Source organism: Equus caballus, chromosome 18 (genome assembly GCF_041296265.1).
Source record: "Equus caballus isolate H_3958 breed thoroughbred chromosome 18, TB-T2T, whole genome shotgun sequence".
Classification (NCBI taxonomy): domain Eukaryota; kingdom Metazoa; phylum Chordata; class Mammalia; order Perissodactyla; family Equidae; genus Equus; species Equus caballus.
In genome coordinates, this window is record NC_091701.1 from 76,923,529 (window position 1) to 76,937,859 (window position 14,331).

A 14,331-nucleotide genomic window follows, 5' to 3' on the forward strand; every position below is an offset into this window, starting at 1 on the left:
TCTCCTGCAAACTAGCCAGTCCACAATTCAGCCCACCTGTCATCTCCTCCTAATTGCCTATGACTACCACCTCCGGGTTTTTGAGCGCACCCTTTGCCTTGAATTTCTCCAAGTTCTGTTCAAATGAAGCCAGTCCCTTTGGGAAGAGATTATGAACTATCTGTTTCATGGACTGCCTCTCCCCTGAGGCACAAACACTGGGCTAGGCTTTACCAGCAGGTGGTGGAACAAGCTTCTGAGTCACATCCCTGCCTGACGTCCTCTCAGCTTGTCTCTTCTGGCTTGAACCAGCGCTTCAGGACCTGGGGTAAGGGTGATCAGGACCCCCGGATTCTCAGCTCTCCAGCCCTGGGTAAAGCCTCTCTTCCACAAATGGGGCTGGATGGAAGGGAACCACACTCACCTAGCATTAGCCTCAGTGTCAGCTGGCCGGGGGCAGGGTGAAAACTGCTGACTTCCTGCCCCTCCCACTGGGAGCCGTGGGAGGACGAGGCCCGGTCCTCGGTCTCCTAGCTTCCGATAGGGTAGTCCCGGAGGAGGGTCTCGCCTTGCTGAGTCGGGAGGGTGAAAGGAGGAAGACGTCTTGGTTGAAATATCAGACTCTTGCGTTTCTTACCGAATTTTGGCCGATTTTCTTGAATAGATGTTTCTTCATTTGCCGTCTTCTTTTAAGACTATTTCCAAGGCTTTAAATGGTTATTTGTTGTTTGCTTGTTTTGAAATAATTGTCATCAGTTTCCCTAGGGCGTGGGTCAGCCGAGCTGCTCTTGCTGTCAGGTCTCCCTTGGTACTGTGCCGACAGCTCTCCCGTGAGTTTAAGTTTATTTCAAGAAAAGTTAAGGAATTTTAAACAATCCCAAGAAACTAGTTACTAGGAGTCAGGAGATTGTCATAAAGCGCATTCCCCCTTGCATTGGGTATCCTTCCCGTGCGTGGGCAACGAACACCGGCAGCGCGCTCCAGAGGTCGGCTGCTGTCCCCGCCCCCTGGGTGGAGCGCATCCGGCCACTTAGGAAACAGCTGCCTTTCGGTGCCAGGAGTCCCGAAGCTGGGCGCTCGCCGGGGGCCGGGGAGGGGGTCTCTGGGCCTCACACGGGGACGTCGGGCCACTCAGCTGTTGCAGGCACACAGGTAAGAGAGGGTCGAGAGGGCGAGCGGGCCGCCGGAGGGCAGGCGGGCCGGCCGGCAGCGCCACGTCCGCTGCCAGCTTTCGATTTCTCGGCGCCGTCTTGCCCGCGCTCGCGGGGCGACGCCGGGGACGAGCTGGAGGCCCCGCCGCGGGCAGAGCGGTGACTGGCGCGCTCGGCCCGCTGCGCCCGCCCCCCGTGCCAGGCTCGGCGTCCGCGCGGCCGCCGGCTGCGCGCGCAGCCCCCCACTCCCCTCACCCCACCCTCCGGGGCGCCCCCGCCCCCCCGGAGCCCGCCGGGCGGGGGCGGGGGCGGCGGCGGCGGCGGGGCCGCGGCCGTGGAGAGCCCCAGCTCGGGTTTCCCCGCGCCCCCGCTCTGCCAGCCCGGCTGCCCGGGGACCGCCCGGGTCGAACCCGACCCAACCGCCCTTGGCCGACAGTGCAGCCGCAGAGGCGGAAAGCAGGCCTCGAGCTTCGGGGGCACGTCCCCAGCGTCCCGTCCGCCTCGCTTGAGGTCATCTTGAGAGTTGCTCAGCTCCTGGGACGCGCTGTTGACAAGATCGGGCAGTTCCCCTCTCGAAAAGTTGATGAGCAAGAGGCCCTGTGCAGTGGGGCGTGGAGCCCGGCGCAGCTGGCGGGCCCCGGGACTCTCGCCACCGCCTGGCGAGGGGACAGGTCGCGGTGGTTATTGCTCAAAGCACGTCATACGTAGCTGGGCAGATTGCAAGGAAGGCTTGCCTTGGCACACTTCGGAATGATTGAGGGTTTCGTAAAAGCTTAAACTCTGTTTCCGCTTCCCTTCTCCATGCTTCCAAAGAATGGGGAAAGGCCTGCTTTCAGGATCTGCAGGCTTGGTGGGTTCCGGATTTGGGCGGAAGGGCGTGTTCCGTTAAATATTTACAGCGCGCTGCGGTAGAACAAAGGCCTTTGAAAGGAGGCCAATAACGAGCGTTGGTTCCAGAGAACAGCAGCGACGCCAGCGCGCCCTCGAATAGTGTCGCTTGTTGACATTAGCAGTTTGTGTACCCGAGGTGGTGCCAGCAGGGAGAGCGCACGTCAAATGTCTCCGACACGGAAAAACCCAGGTCTAAAACCAAGACTGGGCTCTGGCGGCCTTGACCTGCTTTAGATAAGAAACTTCAGATAAGAGGAACAGAATGTTCGGTATTTTCCCCCTAAATAATCTTACCAAAAAGTTACGCCAGGAGCAAAGAACTTGGCTCAACTCCAAAAAAAAAAAAAAAAAAAAAAGCGCCTGAGGTTTGGAAGGAAATTTGGAATGTGTTTGTCATACCGAAGTTTTCGTTTTTGGTTAACCTCGTTTGACTCACAGTTTCTGGGCTGGATGTCCCGAGGAAAATGGCTTTTTGTAGCGACGTCATGTTTTGCATTTCTGTTAATGTCTGACCTCTGCGCTTCCTTTAATGCTCTCTTACTGCCTGGCACCTGCTTTGAAGGTGAATCCACCTACGGGGCCGGGGGGGCTGGGTGCCCCCTGCCTTCCGCTCCCGGGAGTCTGGAACGGCAAAGGGGTTGGGCGGGGAGTGGCAGGCAGGTTTTTGAGTGGCAGACGGTCTGGGGGAGGCTGGGGCGCGCGCGGCCGGCCCCCAGTAATTCCCCGGGCACCACCTGGCCCTTAGCCCCCACGGGGGAGAGTTTACTGCCCGGAGAGACGCGCCTGTGCCCTGTGGGGGGCGGGGACGGAGGGTTCTGGAGCCTGAAGCCGCCTGTGGGCGGGCGGCCTGGAGGAGGAGGAGTGCAGGGGCTCAGCTGGCAGAGGTTCACGGACGCCAGCTGGGAGGCGGCCTCGTGATGCTCGGCGCGTCGGGAGTGTTTCTACCTCCCCAGTCCCGGAGCCGCAGGTCCGAGCGTGTCCGGCCAGGTGGGCGCCGTCCCGGCCGGGCCCTGCCGGGGCGTGAGTAGTCCGAGAGCTCGGGCCGCCCCTCTCCTCCACCCGCGCCCTGGGCTCGGGGGGCCCGCGGAGGAAGACTAGGGGGCCCACTTTCAGCCCTGCGGCCCTGCAGCCTCCTGTGGACTCAGCGCACAGCACTCGGAGTTGCCAGGCGTGTCGCTTTTTAAACCTCAGGGGTGGACTCCGGATGCCTGTGTCTTCCTTCTAGGGCTCCAAAGGCTAATTAACCCGTGGTTATGGACTGAAATGCCTCCTTTCCTTTAATTCAGTAAAATCCTGCCAATATTTATTGAGCTCCTGTGGGCCAGGCGCAGTTCTGCGTGCTGGGGCCAGAGAGGCGGAGCTGAAGTTTCTTCGCCCAGAAGCCCACAGAGTGGTTGGGGGAGACCGAACCAAGCTGCCTACCCAGGGAACTTGGATTCAGGGCAGCTGGACAAGGGCCACTGAGGGGCTGGAACTGGAGGAGGTCGGTTGGGCCAGGTTGGGGATGTAATGACACGTCAGAGGGCAGCGTGTAGGCACTCGGGCTTGCCTTACCGTAAATCAATGAGGTAAGAAACACGGTCATTATTGCAATGCCCTATTTCTCCTTTATATTCAGTCTTGTCACCTCCTCCAGGAAGACCACAACCCGCCCTCCCCACGTGGGTTCCCTTCCTCGACGCTGTCGCCTACTCAGTGGCTGTCTTTGCACTTAACACTCTGTGTTGTCATTTTTCTTCAAAAACTTTTCAGTGAAGTGGTATTATAATTATCTGGGTTAAAATATATGCGAAGTAAATAGAGAAAGCCCCCGGGAGTCTGTCCCCTGAGATACCCGAAGATTGCGGTGCAGTCTTTTGCAGACCTTTGTGCACTCAGTCTTTTAAAACATGTTTCCCTCTCTTTTTTCTCATTTTGTATGATGCTGTTTCTCCAGTTGTATCTCAGAACTGCTGGTTTTTTTCTATTAGTGTCTCTGCTTTTCTCACGTGTAATTTCACTCCCCTCTGGCTTCAGCGTTTCTAAGGAAAGATTTTTTTCTTCTAATGACCAGTTTTCTTGTTTTCAAGAATGTATGTATGCACTATTTATGTTTCATTCATTTGCTTGTTCAGATGCCCCGAATGTTTTTTCTCCCGCCTCAGTTCTGGGTTTAGAGAAATAATTCCTTCTTTGACTCCATGCACATATAAATGAATGAATGAATATACGTATATATTCTTGAATGTTTTCTTTCCAGATGAAACCACTTCCTTTTCCACACTTTGTACCTTGTTCTGTGTTTATGTTGCTCTGATGGTCTCCACTTTTAGCCACTTTGTCTTTATTTGGACATTTAAGTTTTTGTGCAAAACAAACAGCTTCTTCGTTATTTTCCTCTTATTTTAGATAGTGGGTTGTCATCTTTGGAAATTCAGTACTTAAGAAAGAACTAAGCTCCACCAATTTGATACCACGTTTATGTATTCAAAATGGTTTGTGTCTTCTGCAGTGAACTCTTCAATTGAAGAAATGAACCGTTGTTATTTATATCAATATCTATATACCTCAAGTATCTCAATGTAATTGAAAATCCTCTTGTAGCTACTTGCTCTAAGATTTAAAATGTTTCCCAAGCTGATGGCTTCCTTCTGTCACCTGATTTTACAAGTGGGAACCAAAACTGCTTTAACTACTAGATAAAAGAAGTTCTATCTTGAACTTCTTTTGAATCTTCCCTTTGGCTTATGTAGCTAGTTGCTTTTGGACTTTCCTAGAAACTTTCAAAAATAGTTAAAATTTTTTTTATTGAGGTCATAATAGTTTATAACATTGTGAAAGTTTGGTTGTACGTTATTATTTGTCAGTCTCCATATGAATGCGTCCCTTCACCCTTGTGCCCACCCCGCAACCCCCTTTCCCCTGGTAACCACTAAACTGTTCTCTTTGTCCATGTGATTGTCTTCAACATATGGGTGAAATCAGGCAGTGTTTGTCTTTCTCTGTCTGGCTTATTTGGCTTGACCTCAAGGTCCATCCGTGTTGTTGGAAGTGGGACAATTTTGTCTTTTTTTATGGCTGAGTGTTATTCCATTGTGTGCGTGTGTGCGTGTGTGTATACATACTACATCTTCTTTATCAAATCATCAGTCGATGGGCACCTGGGGTGCTTCCACTTCTTGGCTGTTATGAATAATGCTGCAGTGAACATAGGGGTGCATAGATGTCTTTGAATTGTTGATTTCAAGTTCTTTGGATAAAGATCCAGTAGTGGGATAGCTGGGTCATATGGTATTTCTATTTTTAATTTTTTGAGAAATCTCCATACTGTTTTCCATAGTGGCTGCACCAGTTTGCATTCCCACCAGCAATGTATGAGGGTTCCCTTTTTTCTACTTCCTCTCTAATATTTTTTGTTTTGTGTCTTGGTGATTATAGCCATTCTAATGGGTGTAAGGTGATATCTTAGTGTAGTTTTGATTTGGATTTCCCTGCTTAGTGATGTTGAACATCTTTTCATGTACCTATTGGCCATCTGTATATCTTCATTGGAAAAATGTCTGTTCACATCCTCTGCCTATTTTTTGATCGGGTTGTTTTTTGTTGTTGTTCAGTTGTGTGAGTTCTTTATATATTATGGAGATTAACCCATTGTCGGATATATGATTTGCAAATATTTTCTCCCAGTTGGTGGGCTATCTTTTCATTTTGATCCTGGTTTCCTTTGCCTTGCAGAAGCTCTAGTCTGGTGAAGTCCCACTTGTTTATTTTTTCTTGTCCGAATAGATGTGGTATTCAAAAAGACCCTTTTAAGACCAATGTCAAAGAGTATACTACCTATATTTTCTTCTAGGAGTTTTATGGTTTCTAGTCTTACCTTCAAGTCTTTGATCCATTTAATTTTGGTGTATGGCAAAAGATAATGGCCTACTTTCATTCTTTTGCATGTGGCTGTCCAGTTTTCCCAGCACCATTTATTGAAGAGACTTTCCTTTCTCCATTGTATGTTCTCAGCACCTTTATGGAAGATTAGCTGTCCATAGATGTGCAGTTTTATTTCTGGGCTTTCAATTCTGTTCCACTGATCTGTGTGTCTGTTTTTGTACTAGTACCATGCTGTTTTGATTACTATAGCTTTGTAGTCTATTTTATTTGGAGTCAGGGATTATGATGCCTCTGGCTTTGCTCATTTTCCTCAGGATTGCTTTAGCCCTTTGGGGTCTTTTGTTGCCTCATATAAATTTTAGGATTCTTTGTTCTATTTCCGTGAAGAATGTCATTGGGATTCTGATTGAGATTGCATTGACTCTGTAGATTGCTGTAAGTAGTATGGACATTTTAATTATGTTTGTTCTTCCAATTCATGTGCATGGAATATCTTTCCATTTCTTTGTCATTATCGATCTCTTTCAGCAGTGTCTTATAATTTTCATTGTATAGGTCTTTCGCTTCCTTGGTTAAATTTATTCCTAGATATTTTATTCTTTTTGTTGTGATTGTGAATGGGATTGTGTTCTTGAGTTCTCTTTCTGTTAGTTCATTATTAGAGTATAGAAATGCAACTGTTTTTTGTAAGTTGATTTTGTATCCTGCAACTTTGCTGTAGTTGATTATTTCTAATAGTTTTCTGATGGATTCTTTAGGGTTTTCTTTACACAAAATCATGTTGTCAGCAAACAACGAGAGTTTCACTTCTTGATTTCCTGTTTGAATTTCCTTTACTTTCTTTTCCTTTCCTTTCTTGCCTAATTGCTATGGCCACAACCTCCAGTACTATGTTGAATAGGAATGGTGAGAGAGGGTGCCCTTGTCTTGTTCCTGCTCTCAGAGGGGTGGCTTTCAGTTTTTCCCCATTCAGAATGATGATGGCTGTGGGTTTGTCATATATGGCCTTTATTATGTTGAGATACCTTCCTTCTGTACCCATTTTATTGAGAGTTTTTATCATAAATGGATGTTGTGTCTTGTCAGATGCTTTCTCTGCATCTATTGAGATGATCATGTGGTTTTTATTCCTCATTTTGTTAGTGTAGTGTATCACATTGATTTGCGGATGTTGAGCTATCCCTGTGTCTCTGGTATGAATCCTACTTGATCATGGTGTATGATCTTTTTAATGTATTGCTGTACTCGGTTTGCCAATATTTTATTGAGGATTTTTGCATCTATGTTCATCAGTGATGCTGGCCTGTAATTTTCCTTCTTTGTGTTGTCCTTGTCTGCCTTTGAGACCAAGGTGATGTTGGCCTTGTAGAATGTCTTAGGAAGTGTCCCAACTTCCTCAATTTTTTGGAATATTTTAAGATGGATAGGTATTAAATTTTCTTTGAATGTTTGGTAGAATTCTCCGGAGAAGCCATCTGGTCCTGGACTTTTTTTTTTTCCCCAAAGATTGGCACCTGGGCTAACAACTGTTGCCAATCTTTTTTTTTTTTCCTCTGCTTTATCTCCCCAACCCCCCCCCCCCCCCCCCGCGCCACACACAGTTGTATATCTTAGTTGCACGTCATTCTAGTTGTGGGATGTGGGACGCTGCCTCAACGTGGCCTGACTAGTGGTGCCGTGTCCTCGCCCAGGATCCGAACCCTGGGCTGCCACAGCAGAGCGCGCGAACTTAACCACTCGGCCACGGAGCCAGCCCCTGGACTTTTGTTTTTTGGGAGGTTTTTGATTGCTTTTTCAGTCTCTTTATTGCAATTGTTCTGTTCAGATTCTCTATTTCTTCTTGATTTAGTTTTGGGACATTGTATGAGTCCAATAACTTATGCATTTCTTCTAGATTGTCCAATTTGTTGGCATATAGTTTTTTGTGGTATTCTCTTAAGTCCTTTGTGTTTCTGTGGTATCCATTGTAATTTCTCCTGTTTCATTTCTAGTTTTATTTATTTGAGCCTTGTCTCTTTTTTTCTTAGTGAGTCTTACTAAGGGTTTGTCAGTTTTGTTTATCATTTCTAAGAACCAGCTGTTTCATTGATCCTTTCTACTGTCTTTTTTGTTTTAATTTTATTTATTTATGCTCTAATTTATATTGTTTCTCTCCTTCTGCTGACTTTGGGCTTTGTTTGTTCTTCTTTTTCTAATTCTTGTAGGTGTAGTTCAAGATTGCTTATTTGAGATTTTTCATGTTTGTTGAGGTGGGCCTGTATTGCTATGAATTTCCCTCTTGACTACTTTTGCCTTATCTCATATGAGTTGGTATTGTGTGTTTTCATTTTCATTTGTCTCCAGATACTTTTTGATTTCTCCTTTAATTTCTTCAATGATCCGTTTGTTGTTCAGTAGCATGTTGTTTAGTCTCCACATCTTTGTCACTTTGCCAGCTTTTTTCTTGTTGTTGATTTCTAGTTTCATAGCGTTGTGGTTGAAAAAGATGCTTGATAGGATTCAATCTTCTTAAATTTATTGAGGCTTGCCTTGTTTCCCAATGTATGGTCTATCCTTGAGAATGTCCCATGTGCACTTGAGAAGAATGTGTATTCTGCTGTTTTGGGATGGAGTGTTTATATATCTATAAAGTCCATCTGGTCAAGGTTTTCATTTAAATCCACTATTTCCTTGTTGACTTTCTGTCTGGATGATCTATCCATTGATGTAGGTGGGGTGTTAAGGTCCCCTACTATTATTGTGTTGTTGTTAATATCTTCTTTTAGGTTTGTTAATAGTTGCTTTATGTGCTTCCATGCTCCTGTGTTGGGAGCCTGTATGTTTATAAGTGTTATGTCTTCTTGGTGGAGTGTCCCTTTGATCATTATATACTGCCCATCTTCGTCTCTCATTACCTGTTTTGTCTTGAAGTCTACTTTGTCTGATATAAGTATGGCTACACCTGCTTTCTTTTGTTTGCCATTAGCGTGGAGCATCATCCTCCATCCCTTCACTCTGAGCCCGTGTTTGTCTTTGCAGCTGAGCTGTGTTTCCTGGAGGCGGCATAATGTTGGGTCTTGTTTTTTAATCCATCTGCCACTCTGTGTCTTTTGATTGGAGAATTCAGTCCATTTACATTTAAAGTGATTATTGATAAATGAGGGCTTCATGCTGCCGTTTTATCGCTTGTTTTCTGGTTCTTCTACATTTCCTTTGTTTCTCATGTCATGTATTTTGGACTACCAATTCAGTTAGGTAGTTTTCTGTGATGGTTTTCTTAGTTTTCTCTTCATCAATCATTTGTGTCTCTGTTCTGATTATTTGTTTAGTAGTTACTATGAGATTTGTATAAAAAATCTCATAGGATAGTCCATTTTCTGATAGCCTCTTGTTTCCTTAGACTAAACTGATTCCATCTGTTTTCCCCGTCTAAGTTATTTATTTATTACTTACTTTTTGAGGAAGATTAGCCCTCAGCCAACATCTACCACCAATCCTCTTCTTTTTGCTGAGGAAGATTGGCCCTGAGCTAACATCTGTACCCATCTTCCTTGCTCTCTCTCTCTTTTTTCTTAATGTGTGGGATGCCTGCCACGGTGTGGCTTGATAAGTGGCACATAAGTCTGCACCCGGGATCCAAATTGGTGAACTTCAGGCTGCTGAATTAGAGTGCATGAACTTAACTGCTACACCACTAGGCTGGCCCGCACTTCTAAGTTATAATTGTGATGACTTATTCCATCTTGTGTTGTGAATTTGTGAAAAAATATGTTCCTCCATAAAAATACACTGAGTGTCTCCCCCTTAGGTATATGGCCCTCCCCAGCTCCTCCACCCCATCTTTTGAATCATATTAAATAAAATCGGAACTCTTCTTTTTGAGCATAACTTTGGGGTGCCTCTAGGCTTTCTTGTTCTAAGGTTTGTCTATATATAGACCAAGGAAGCTCTGAAAGCATTTTGAATGTGATGAGATAGTCTTTATATGTCGTGCTTGGGGTTTTTTCCCCCCACACCACTATTTCCTTTATATAGTATGTATTAACTGGTAAAGGGTGAGTGTGTAAGAAACAGAAACTAATTTTTCAATTTAAAACTTAGAAGGTTTCCTTTTGGTTTATTATGGTTTTCTAATTTTATTGTACTGTGGTCAGAGAATGTGATATGAGATATGTTTCTTTTACTATCTGTATAGCTGCTGCCCAGCTTATGAAGTAAAATATTACAAATTCAGTCATTTCCCGTCTGTATTTTTATCTAGTCACATTTCATTTATCCTGTAATGGAAACCACTTTTCTGAATTCAATATTTATTATTATTATGTACGTTTTCATATTTTCACCATATATATGCATGACATATATATCTCTAAACAATATATGATATTATTTTTAACTTTTAGGATTTTAATGTAAATTAATCATATGGTATGTATACTTTAGCAATTTACATTTTGCCTTAGCAAAAATATTTATCTTGTATTTTTCTTTGAGATTCATGTAGTTCTTTTTTTTTTTTTTTTTAAAGATTGGCACCTGAGCTAACATCTGTTTCCAGTCTTCTTTTTTTTTTTCCTTCTCCCTGAAGTGCCCTAGTACATAGTTGTATATTCTAGTTGTAGGTCCTTCTAGTTCTGCTGTGTGGGATGCCACCTCCGCATGGCCTGACGAGCAGTATTAGGACTGTGCCCATGGTCTGAACTGGCGAAATCCTGGGTCACTGAAGCAGAGCGGACAAATTTAACAACTCAGCCACGGGGCTGGCCCTCCTGTAGTTCTAATTCATTCATTTTCAGGGCTGTGTAGTATTTCATTAAAGGACTATAAACGTTTTATTCAGTCTCTTCTTGATAGACTTTTAGATGGTTTCCATTTTTTAATATATATATTAGTATCACTGTGGTTTTTAGCTGTTTTTTCTTTTTTGGCTCCCTACAACTTTACTTACTTTCTTACATGCTCAACTGGGTATTTAAGCAAGTATTTTTGTCTTATTCAGCGTCTCAGTGTATTATAGCTAGTTTTTTTCCAGATTATCTAGTGCAGGGTTTCTCAGTCTTGACACTGGTTATGATGACCGGTAGATGTCTTCAGACATTGTCAGATGTCCTCTGAGGGGCAAATTGCCCCTGATTAACAACCATTGATTTGGCCTATCATGTTGCAGAAATTTCCCTTATCGTCTTGAACGTTTTAAGATAGCTATTTTCAGCTCTTTCAGATGTAGCTTCCTAGGACGTGAGTTTTCTTTGCTTTGTCTTCTGTCAGGGTGTTTTGATTTTTGTGCATGGTTATTTTTAAGCACGAGCTCACCTCCAGCAGAATGAGTCGCATGTGCCCTCGGTTGTGAAGGTGGCCTTAGGGGGTCGTTTTGACTTTGCCCCTGGAGACTGGGTGGGCTTCCCTAGTCTCAGAGTATCTTTTGTTAATTTCTTGGTTTGGATTTAAGAGAAACTCCAAGACAGTAGTGATTATTTGGACCCTAACTCTGCCTCTCCCCTCTGTGCACCCCTTTCTCAAGTGCTTATTGCCTCTAGCCACAGTTAGTTGCCCCAACACCACCCCAACATAGACACACTGGAATTTTGCTGCATGTGGTGGCCTGGCTTAGCACGGGAGCTGTAGTTTTCCTTTTGATATTTTCTCTGACTGTGCCAGATGCTACCACTGAGTAGTTTGGATTTTGCTGCCAGACTGTACTTGATTACTACAGAGGGGAGGACAACATGTCAGTTCTGTGGCTCACTGCGCATGACTGGCAGAAAGCAGTCTTGGGTATAATCGTTGGAGGAAATGAACTGAGCAGATAGTGTTTTTTAAAACGATTACCTAATTTGTTAGCTCTTGCTGGCATTGTTATATCATTGATAATTATGAATTCCAAAAGTTAGATTACCATTTTTAAAAATAGGAAATTGAAAATTTCGTTTCTAGTAGTTCTGTTTAGTTCTTTTTCAGATATGTCTGGTGAATTTGGATAAGACCTCATTTCTTACTCTTGTGTGTTTAATGATCCCTTATTTATTTTATACATTCTAGTGTGTATAAATATTCTATAGATTAATTTATAATAACAGCTACTAAGAAAATTGTCACTTTTAGTGAACAGACAAAGAACTTGACCTTTCATGGAAACTAGTGGTTGGGTTAAAGTGCTCTTAGCCTGTGAGTGGAGTATAGGTTTGGGCTTTCTGGAACATGTAAAATTATTATTCAGCTTTCAGATTAAAAAAATAAAGCAGTCTGAGTACCAGTTTTTCTACTTTCATTGAGCAATCATTTAATAAATTTCACTTTTCCAGTTATTCACAAATGGCCATATTTAAGTGAATTTGGATGAATGAGCCTGGGATTGGCATAGACACATCAATACTTATTAACAAGTATAAATAGGTAAAATGTCAATTTTTAGTAAGAGCTTAACTGTTTAGACTGGTTGTGGGAAGGCCAGTGTGAAAGGTATGAATGAATGGTCTATTTTAAAATAGAATATTTTAAATTTCTAAAAAATAATATTTAAAATAAATGTAATTTTGTTACTTTCAGACACTAAAGTACTTGTTAATATTTTCTTTGTTTGGAAACTCTGGAACTGTAGAAAAATTGTGCTTTCTCTAAGAAAAAGAGAAATTAAATAATTCTTTTCTTTAACAGCAAGAACTATTTAACTTCCCATATATCCCTTTTTGCTTTGACTGCCAGAAAGCTCAGGGACAAATTCACAGTCTACTAAAGTCACTTTAGGCCTTCCTAGCCTGCATATTTGCATTGTATTCTCTATCCCTCCACCCCATTTTGATTTTCTAACCTAATTTTTTCACCTTCTCATATAAAATTTTTTTTTCTACTTAGGTGTTTTTATTGTTAGATGCCTCAAATCTTTTGTGCACTGAGATTGTATATAAATCAATAAAATAGTTCAGTGTTCCTTTCACTAAATATAGCTAGATAAAAATATAAATATATTTATTCACAAATATGTAGCAACAGTTAGCAACTTGCATTTGGGTTGTGTTTCCCATTATTTTTTGCTAAGATTAGCTTTTAACCTGAAATGTTTTGTGATAGAAATAGACAAGATACTCTCTCACAACACAAGAACTTAACGTAAAACATAGCCATGAAACTTCAGAGTAGACGGTGATCGCCATTTGCAACTTAAATTTTGAAAGAAAATAGGTTGAGTTCCAATGAAAGAAATTAAGAATGCCCCCATGGCATGACCGCCCCACCACTCCCACCCAAACCCCCCCGCCCCATGAGCGGGATCTTTTCCCACATCTTTGTTCCACTGCCTTCCTTCCACTGATGCTATCAGGAGCTCTAGCCATAGGCGGGGCACTGCAGCAGTGTGTTGAGAGTCAGAGCTCCTGGTCTGAAGAGGTGTCAGAACTTGACGAGACCTCGTTGGGCTGTGGCAGCAGGTCCGGTGAGGGTTCATGGTGAAGCTGTGAAAAGACCTGCGAGTTTGGGAGGATGGCAGCAGAGGGTCTGCTTATAGGTGTGAACGAGGGGTTTCAAAATAGGAGAACAGCTGGTAAAAGGGGTGGGGTAGGGACAGAACCTCTTTTCTCCCATCATTTTTGAAACCCTGCAGAGGGTCGCTTTTGTCAAGACCCATGTTTGTTCAGGCCTACCTGGGAGAGTTCCCTAAAGTGGAGCTGACCACTGTGACAGCAGTGTCTTTCATTTGTTCGGTGGCTTAGTCATTGGGAGTTTTCTTCTTCCACCCACCGGGGTCATTTGTTGGCACTGAGTCATAAACCCCTGGTTTCCCCCGACTATATTTTCCATTCTGTAAATTTTGATGAAGCGTGTGGGATTTTTTGGAATAATTTTCTTCTGGTTTTATTTTCATTAAAAGTAGGTTATCTTCTTTGTCTCTTGTTATTTGGACCTGTTGCTTTGTCTACTGAGGATCCCTTTTTGGAGACTTAACAATATGAGTTTGATCTGCTAGGTTGGAGAGACCAGCAAGGAGGAAAGAACCTTTGAATTTTAGGCATAAGATACTTTGATAAGAGGATTTTTAAAAATTCCCTTTTAACCACAGAACTCTCCCATTGGAAAGGATTCTGAAAGAAATGAAGAAAGCTATCAGAAATGAAGTCAGTAGCCTCAAGGCCTTCTGTTGACGGGACTGGCTTTTTCCTGCTGCCGTTCCTTGGAGAGACGCTGTTCAGGATGTCTGCTGAGGTCATCCATCAGGTTGAAGAGGCACTTGATGAAGACGAGAAGGAGATGCTTCTATTTTTGTGCCGGGACGTTGCTGCAGATGTGGCTCCACTTAACGTCAGGGATCTTCTGGATATTTTAAGAGAGAGAGGAAACCTGTCTTCTGGGGGCTTGGCTGAGCTGCTCTACAGAGTGAGGCGGTTTGACTTGCTCAAGCGCATCTTGAAGATGGACAAAACGGCAGTAGAGGCACACCTGCGCAGGCACCCTCGGCTTGTATCGGACTATAGGT

At 43.8% G+C, this 14,331-nt stretch overlaps 1 protein-coding gene across 13 annotated transcripts in view; it reads left to right on the forward strand.

The window, feature by feature from the left end:
- Positions 1-224: 224 nt before the first annotated feature.
- CFLAR (CASP8 and FADD like apoptosis regulator) overlaps positions 225-14,331 on the forward strand; it is a 42,581-nt gene continuing 28,474 nt past the window's right edge. For 4 of the 13 annotated variants that reach the window (XR_011428344.1, XR_011428345.1, XM_005601679.4 and 1 more), the window contains exons 1-2: positions 995-1,131; positions 13,918-14,329. Coding sequence is in view for 8 of the 13 variants with exons in the window: in XM_005601679.4 (XP_005601736.1) it covers positions 13,968-14,329 (362 nt within the window). In the remaining 5 variants the exon portion in view is untranslated. Of the gene's footprint in view, positions 308-994; positions 1,132-2,150; positions 2,584-2,665; positions 3,590-13,917; positions 14,330-14,331 lie in introns of those variants that run through there. The other 9 variants (XR_011428347.1, XM_014732319.3, XM_070241514.1 and 6 more) reach the window with 8 other exon arrangements.